The 9,070-nt window shown below is 41.0% G+C and overlaps 1 protein-coding gene across 1 annotated transcript; it reads right to left on the reverse strand.

The window, feature by feature from the left end:
* Positions 1 to 3,736: 3,736 nt before the first annotated feature.
* Positions 3,737 to 8,658, reverse strand: LOC143364516 (uncharacterized). The gene is made up of 6 exons (XM_076804818.1): positions 7,819 to 8,658; positions 7,120 to 7,686; positions 6,447 to 7,015; positions 6,107 to 6,359; positions 3,993 to 6,043; positions 3,737 to 3,947 (listed from the first exon to the last, which is right to left on the reverse strand). The coding sequence occupies exons 1-6, from the start codon at positions 8,656 to 8,658 to the stop codon at positions 3,737 to 3,739; spliced, it is 4,491 nt and encodes a 1,496-aa protein (XP_076660933.1).
* Positions 8,659 to 9,070: the final 412 nt, after the last annotated feature.

The following is a 9,070-nucleotide window of genomic DNA, read 5'->3' on the forward strand; positions in this document are numbered from 1 at the left end:
CTATCCTCTATCCCATCCTATACTCAATCCTATCCTATACTGTATTATATCCTATCCTCTTTCCTATCCTCTATCGTATCATATCCTCTATCCTATCCTATCCTCTACCTTATAATATCCTCTATCCTATCCTATTCTCTATCCTATCCTATCCTCTATCCTACAATATCCTCTATCCTATCCTATCCTCTATCCTATCCTACCCTCTATCCTATCCTATCCTCTATCCTATCCTATACTCTATCGTATCATATCCTCTATCCTATCCTATCCTCTATCCTATCCTATCCTCTATCCTATCCTATCCTATCCTATCCTCTATCCTACCCTATCCTATCCTCTATCCTATCCTATCCTCTATCCTATCCTATCCTCTATCCTATCGTATCCTCTATCCTATCCTATCCTCTATCCTATCCTATCCTCTATCCTATCCTATCCTCTATCCTATCCTATCCTCTATCCTATCCTATACTCTATCGTATCATATCCTCTATCCTATCCTTTCCTCTATCCTATCCTATCCTCTATCCTATCCTATCCTCTATTCTATCCTATCCTCTATCCTATCCTATCCTCTATCCCAGCCTATACTCAATCCTATCCTATACTGTATTATATCCTATCCTCTTTCCTATCCTCTATCATATCGTATCCTCTATCCTATCCTATCCTCTACCCTATCCTATCCTCTATCCTATCATATACTCTATCCTATCCTATCCTCTATCCTATCCTATCCTCTATCCTATCCTATCCTCTATCCTATCGAATACCCTATCCTATCCTCTATCCCATCCTATACTCAATCCTATCCTATACTGTATTATATCCTATCATCTATCCTATCCTATCCTCTATCCTATCCTCTCCTCTATCCTATCCTATCCTCTATCCTATCCTATCCCTTATCCTATCCTTTTTTTTTGTATTAAAATTTCCTCTTTATTTATCAATTTCTTGTACAATCATTACAATTACCATTACAATTACATATCCTTTCGCAATACACTTCTTACATTGACATATTGTTTGTTTCTCCGCTCTTAACACATGCATCTCTTTCTCTCTTACACTCTTCTCTCTTGCCGCTCTCTTAGTAGGTTATTCTTCGTTTTTATTATCTTTACCGTTACATTCTTACTTTTATTCCATTCATTCCACTGCGCTCCTCACTCACTCAAACTCTCACAAATTGTTCGCACGCATCTACCATTTTAATTTCGTTCCTTCATTCATTCATCTGCCTTCCACCCTCATACATCACTCTTACTAATTTTTCACACTCATCCAACACTTTAATTTCATTCCTTTCTCTGCATCGCACCCTCATACAGAACGCTTACAGATTGTTTGCACTCATCCAACATTGTAATTTCATTGATTCGTCTACCTTCCACGCTCATACAACACGCTTACCTATTGTTTCGCTCATCCAGCACTTTAATTTCATTCATTCCTTTCTCTGCATCACACTCCCATACAGATCGCTTACAAATTGTTTGCACTCATCCAGCATTGTAATTTCATTCCTTAATCTACCTTCCACACTCATACAACACGCTTACATATTGTTTCGCTCATCCAGCACTTTAATTTCATTCATTCCTTTCTCTGTATCACACTCTCATACAGATCGCTTACAACTTGTTTGCACTCATCCAACCTTGTAATTTCATTCATTCATCTACCTTCCACACTCATACAACACGCTTCCCTATATTTTTTTTTTTTTTTTTTTTTTTTGCGCTCATCCGCCGCTTTAGTTTCATTCCTTCCTCTGAATCACCCGCTCATACAAGTCTCATACAGATTGTTTGCACACTATTGACCCTTTATTTGTTTTCATTCTTCTGGTTGCCGCCTTCATAAACGGCGTTTTTAACTACTCTGTACGTATTATCAATTTACATATTTACATCTTATCCTACCTTATCCTACCTTATCCTAACTTATCCTATCTGTCCTAACTACTTTTCTTTGGCTTCCTAAGTCAGAAGGAGACAAAAGAAAAAGGAAAAAAGAAAAAAGAAACCAAAGCAAAGATAAGAACGAACTAAAAAGAAATTTGAAAAAAGAAAAAGAAGAAATTGGAAAAAGAAAAAGAGAAGAGAAAAAGAAGAAAGCAAAAGAAAAAACATATATAAGGAAATGATAAAAAGAAACTAAAAATACATTTAGATAAAAAATAAAAATAGATAGAAAATAACTAAAAAATAGAAAATAGAGCGGAGGGGCGAAGGTAAGGAGTGGGCTTACCTCCCCTCTTCCTCCCACCCCCCCTTTTTGTCCCTCTGGTAAGATCTCCTATTATCTCCCTTTCGACTCGTATCTCTTGAGTCCCTTACACCTTATCTTAGTCCTTTCACCCTGTAGAGTCCTTATTGCGCAGAGGGAGGGTGTGGGAGGGTTCTGTTTCACCCTGGGGGGTGAACCTCTGTTCCCCTATCCAGTTTTTGGTTTCTCATCGCCTCTCCCTCACACCCCCGTCCTCATCTCTGGTAATCTCTACCATAAGTAGACCCTTTAGGCCTTCGTTATTTGCCTTTGCATCTGTGTTCCCTTGTATCTTACCTCCCTTCCCTCTTTTCCCTTTCCCTGATCTCCCGTCCTTTCCTTCCCTTCTCCTTCTCTTCCTGTTCACCGTTTTACCCTTATTACTATATTAATATTTCTTCTTCTTATTTTCTCTCATTATCCCTTTCTCTCCTCTCTATTCTCTATCCGTCTTCGCTACGCGATTTCCCTACATTAGTTTTCCGTTTCTCTCCTTTCTCATTTGTATTCTCTCATTTGTCTTATACTAGGCGGGTCTTCCTGAAAAACAGAGTTCCTTTTCCTAGTTATCTTTTTCTTATTTCCCCCTTTTTTTTTTTTTTTTTTTTTGACGTTAATATTATTCTAAACCCCTTTTATTTTCATCCTTTCTATTTTATTTCTTCTTTTATCTTTTCCCCTCTATTTTCTATCTTGGTACCTATTCCCTGTGTCTCTGTTTTTCTTGGGAGTTCCTTCCTTGTGTTCGTCCTCTCTTCTTTATTCCCTAATATCCTTCCTATCCTTTCTCGGGAACACTTCAGCTAAGATAGAGTTTCTTATTACTTCTACAGATTCTCTTTTCTCCTGTGTATTCAGTTAGCAATTATCTCATTTTATTCTGATTCCCTATTTTCTTATTGAGGGTTTTTTCCTTCCTTTGATTTTCTTTCCTATTTTCTTATTATCTCTATCTTACTTGAAGCTTTCCCTTCCTGTTCTTATTTTACCCCCTCTCCTGTACCTCCCTCCAGGGGTTCTTTTCCCTCTTCTCTACTACTATCTCTCTTCTTCCCTCCTTTCGTTCCTATTTTGGCTTCTGCCTCAGCCCCCCTCTGGACACGTCGGGTGGTCCTCCGACTGGGAGGAAGGAGGGTGAGATTGGGGGAGAGATAATACCGGGAGCACTGTCCTCTGCCGCTCGGAGTTTCCTTCTCCATACTTGCTGCGACCTCCTCGGCCTGGACCTGCTTTCCAGCTTTTACACAGGCTTCCGGGTGCCGCAGCTTCGATGTTTCTGGTCCCTTCTTGCTGGCTTCTTCCCTGGGCTCCCCTCTCATCATCTCCCCCTCTCCCCCCCTCCCTTCCCCTGCACCCGACTTTTCCGGGGAAGCTGAAAACAGAAACAACTATCATTCCTCCTTCTTTACGTTGTTCTCCTTTATTTACATCTCATTACTTATTTTATATTTATAGTTATTTATAGATCCCTTCTTCTTTCCGTATCTCCTGACTCTAGGTCCGCCTGGATATCTCTTAAAGTGGGAGTTTCTCCCGCCATCTTCTCCCTCCTTCTCTCTTCCTCCTCCTTCCTTTTCATTACCCTTCTGCAAAATCCTTCAAAAGCTATCCAGTTCTCTCCTTTTTTAACGCTCTCTTCCATCAGTTTTTCGATCGTCAGTCTATCTCTCCTTATTTTTATACTTTCAAGCATCTCTCTCCTTTCTTCTTCCCACTCCTCGCAATCTATTATAGTATGCTCCGGGGTATCCGGACAATTCTGGTGGTACCAGCACTCCCCTGTTTCCGATTTCCCTATTCTTTCCCTATAAGTGTTAAAAACCCCATGTCCGGTTAGTACTTGTGTTACGTAAAAACTCAATTGCCCGTATTTCCTTTTTCTCCATTTAACTATATTAGGGATTAGGCGGTACGTCCACCTGCCCACCACCTCCCTTTCCCACTCCCTCTGCCATAAGATGTCGGTTATGTCCTTCATCCTCCTCCTTATCCAAATTTTTACGGATTTTTTAAGGCTTTCCTCACCCTCTTCCTCCTCTAATTCCAATCTTAGGCCCTCCAGAATCTCGTGTATGGTCCCTAGGTTTCTCCCCTCTCTGCATAGGGTTTTTATATTGTCTATGTTCTCCTCTTTTAATATTTGGTTTTCAATCTGGAATAGCTGTTTCCTTTCCTGGATTTTTAAATGCCAGGGTGTTATGCCTGCTAGTACACACAGCGTTTCCTGTGGTACAGTCCTATATGCCGACACCACCCTTCCCAGGCCCAATTTTTGAGTTTTCCTTAATGTGTTTTTATTGCGGTTTGCTAAGGCCCCTTCCGCCCATACTGGGGCTCCATATAAAACTATCGCTTCGAGCGTCATATAGAATAGCCTTCTAACAGCCTGGCTAGTCCTTTTACCATTTGTCATTAGACTGCTTAATACAGTCATCGTCTTTATGGCCTTATTTGTGGCGTCCTCTATGTGTTTCTTAAAGTTCTTCTTTTCGTCAAAAGTTACTCCTAAATATTTTAAAAACGGACTCGGCTTTATTTTCGTCCCACCTATTCGGATTTCTAGCCCCCCCTCTATTTTTTTTTGATTCATCAGCATAATCTCCGTTTTTTGTTCCGCAAGGGATAGTCCTTTTGTCTTCATCCATTTCCTCGTATCTTCTACGACTCTCTCAATCCTCTTCCTTAATCCATTAATCGTTGATGCTTGTATCGTAATAATTATGTCATCCGCAAAAGCATATTTGCTGGTCATTTCCGGGTTTTCTCTTTTCAGGAGATCGTCATACACCAAGTTCCACATAAACGGTCCCAATACCGACCCCTGTGGAACCCCCATTTTCATTTCTCTCCAAATTGTTTCGTCCGAATTTTTGTAGCATATTGTCCTTTCGTTAAAATAATCCTGCATTAGCCTCGTCAGATAGTCACTAAAACCTCTCATTTTCATTTGCTCTATTATCGTATCCCATCTTAGGGTGTTAAAAGCATTCCTGACGTCCAGAGCTATCATAACCCCGAATCTCTGTTTATCGGTTGCTGTCCATGCGTCTTCTACTACCTTGGTCATGGCGTGGACCGTTGACCTTCCTTTCACAAATCCGTATTGGTTTTTGTCAAACGATTCCCTCCCCATTTCCTTCTCCAATCTATCTCTTGTGATGTATTCCATCATTTTCGCTATCGCGTCTATTACACATATTGGTCGGTACGCCGAGGGTTCATCCGGATTTTTCCCCGGCTTTCTGAGGAGGATCGTCCTGGCCTTCTTCCATTCTCCCGGTATTCTCCCCCTTTCGAAAATTCCATTGAACAGAGCCTGGAATCTATCCGGTCTCCTCTCCGCTAATTTTTTTATTATCTCCGGAATCATCCCGTCCAATCCCGCCGCCTTATTTGGTTTTAGATTCTTAACTGCTCTAAGAATTTCTTCCATCGTTATCCTGGGTATTTCTTCTCTTTCTCTCTCTCTCTCTTCCCTTACCTCTTGGTTCATCTCTCTCATTTCACCCCTTTCCCCTTCTCTATTCCTCGTATTTTCTTCTCTTTCGTTTGCCGCCTCCTTTCCCCCGTCTGAGGGGAACAGTTCCTTTAATACTTCCTTAGCCATTTCCGTTGATATATTTGCCGGGGGTGTGTCGGGTTTGACTTGCCTAATCACCGTTTTGTAGGGTTTTCCCCATGGGTCTTTATTTATTGTCTCGCAAAGTTCCTTCCATTTTCTCTCTTTTTCCTTCGCTATGAGTCTTTGAAGTACTCTTTTACTTTTCTTATATAAGAAATTTATTATTTCCTCCATGTCCCGTTTTCCTTTTTTCCTGTATCTTTGCACTTTTCTTCTTAGATTGTTTGTTTTGCTCCTTTGTTCTCTTATTTCATCGTTCCACCATATATTTGCCTTTTTCTTTTTTCCTTCTCCCGTTTTTATTTTTTCGAAAGCTCTCTCACATATTTCGGGGAGCGCACCTAGGAATTTTTTTTCTTCCTCTTCTCGATACTTTTCTTGAGTTATCAGTCTTTTCTCTCTCCAAATTTCGTCTGCTATTTCTATGCTTTTTTCTAAGCCGGCTTTCGTCACCCTCCATCTGAAAACACATGCATTAATATCTTCAACTACCTCTTTACTTACCATCCTTATTTTTGTCAATAAATATTTGTGATCGGAGGCTGACTCCACGTCTATTATATTTGTTACGGTTTCCCTGTCCCTTGTCAGGTCCCTCGTCACTGCAATGAAGTCAAGATTTGACTTTACTTGTCCCCTTTCGTAAGTATGACCCCCCTCCGGTTTGATCGGTGTCAGGCCCCACTCGAGAAATCTGTCCAGCAGGATACTCCCTTTGTCATTTTGCTCCTTGGACCCCCAGCTCGGTGATTTTGCGTTGAAATCTCCTCCAACGCAGATGCTCCTCCCCTTTCTTCTTTCCTTGCTGATGAATTCTGATAATATACTAAGCCTGTAAGCATATTCGTCAGTTGACATGTTTGGAGATAAATATATACTTATATAAGTTTCTTTATTAATTTTTATTGCTACGAAATCTTCATCTATCACGTCTCCGTCCTCTAGTCTTTTCTTTCCCTTCAAGTCGCAGGTCCATATAGCGGCGGTCCCCTTTTTCGAATAGATCCAGTTTCCCGGATTAAAAAGTGGCTCCGCTATTAATACTACATTCGCATTTAGGTCAATTGCTGTTTGCATTAGCAAGTAATGCGCAAGTCGGCAATGGTTTAAATTTATCTGTAAAATATCCATATTTATTAATTTTTACCCTCTGCCAGCCCCAACACATATTTTTTATATTGCGGGCATCCCGCTGCTCCCGCCACATGTTCCGCCTTTACCGCAGGAATGCCAGCTCTAATGCAAAGGATGCAGCTTTTAATCGCCTCACATCCGTTGATTTGGTGTCCTACTTTGCCACATCTTCTGCAGAGTTCTTTCCCCTGTATTTCCAACTTGCAGTTATATGATAGATGCCCGAAGTCGTGGCATTTAAAGCATCTCACGAGGTTCTGCGTTCTCCTCATTTTACATGCCGTGTACCCTACCCTCACTTTATTTTCTTCGCCTATTTTCTCTAACATCCCCGTTGGAACTGTTATTATCGCAGTTTTCGTTCCTCCGTATCCAAAACGGACTGTTTTTACCTCTATTTCGCTATTTTCAATTTGTAGCGCCTTGGCAATTTCGTTCCTTACCTCTTCCCGTTCCAATGTCGGGTCAATGTCCCTTACCTCGTAAAAAATTTTTGGTGCCACTCTTTTAATTTTGTGTTCTTCCCCTAGGACCTCCTTTACCGCTTTCTCCAGATTTACCCCCTCGCGTCCCTTCTCCATCTCTATTATAAGGTCCCCTCCCCTTGATTTCCTCACAGTTTGTATCCCCTCTATCTTGTTTCCCGCCTTATCCTTTATTTGTTTGAATAGGTCTGCAAATGTCCTATTTTCCGTCGCTTTGACTATTACTGCCTCATTTTTTGGTCCTACCGGAGGCTTCCTTTTCTCCCCCTTCTCCTCTTTTTCTCTTCTCGCTTTCTCTACCCCCTCTTCCTCATTTCCCTTGCTGCTCCTAACTGATTTTCCCCCTCTATTCTTGTTTCTGTTCACCACCACCCAGTTGCTCTCCCCTTTTTCATTAACTTCCTTATTTCCTTCCATACTCGTCCCCTCTTTTTCCGTCTCTGTCCTATCTACCCCCCTTTGTCCCTCTTCTCCTTCTGTTTCATCCTCCCTCCCGTCTGTTTCCCACTGTTTCGTTCTGCTCTTCCTTTGTTGCCTATATTCCCTATGCTTTCTGTCCATATTTCCTTCCCCCATCTTTCCCCTATTCTCGAGACAAGGGGAACTTTGCGTCCCCTGCTCCCTTATCTGTAGTGCCTTTTTTAGCTTTTGATTTTCCACCCTTAATCCAATACTTATGACTCTCGTCAAAGCTGCCTCTAGTTGTCTATCCGCTTGTGCAGCATGATTCACAATGTTTGCCCTGAGAAGTTCACTATTTTCTATCGTGTATCCCCTTACCTCTCTCGTGGAGTTCCTAGTTTTCCTCAGGAGGTGTTCCAGTTCCTTGATCTCCTCGAACACATCTCCCTCCTCTCCTTTTCTGTATGTTTCCTCCTCAGCACCCGAATCGCTTATATGAACTATCGGTTCCATGCTTACTATTTCCCGTTTTTCTACCACCTTTTTCCTTTTACTTCTTGTTATTCTTAGTCCTTCACACGATCTCGAGTCTATCGAGTCCGTATCTGTTTCGTTTCCGCTAGTCCTGTCCCTTTTTTCCGCCAATTTCTCCCCTAAGTACACGAACGGTCCGCTTTTTACGTTTTTCCCCATTTTCTCCATTTTTCTGGGGGCGTCCGGAGTTAAGAATACCTCCATTTCCCCCCCTCCCTTGTTACTATCCCCCCCTCCCTTATCGCTTTGTTTTTTCGGGCTGTGCCGAATCATATTTTGTAATTATTTCTTTCCTCTTTCTTTTATTTCTTAACCTGATCGTTATTCCTAAGTCCTAAATCTTAATCCTACCCCTATCCTATTTTACTGATAATATCACTAAAACCAGTATTACTATCTAGCTAAAACTAAAACCTAAACACTTGCACTATACTACTACTTAATATTAATACTTTTATTGTCGCTGTACCCTTCTTAGCAAATTTAATCTATTCTAAATTATTTACAATTACGCTAAAATGTTACTAATTATCCTCCTATTATTAATGTTGCTTAACCTAGGTCTAATTCTATTAATATTATAGCTAATCCTACTAATATTCTTATATCCAGTCTT

The sequence above is a fragment of the Halictus rubicundus genome, unplaced genomic scaffold (assembly GCF_050948215.1).
Source record: "Halictus rubicundus isolate RS-2024b unplaced genomic scaffold, iyHalRubi1_principal scaffold0618, whole genome shotgun sequence".
NCBI lineage: Eukaryota > Metazoa > Arthropoda > Insecta > Hymenoptera > Halictidae > Halictus > Halictus rubicundus.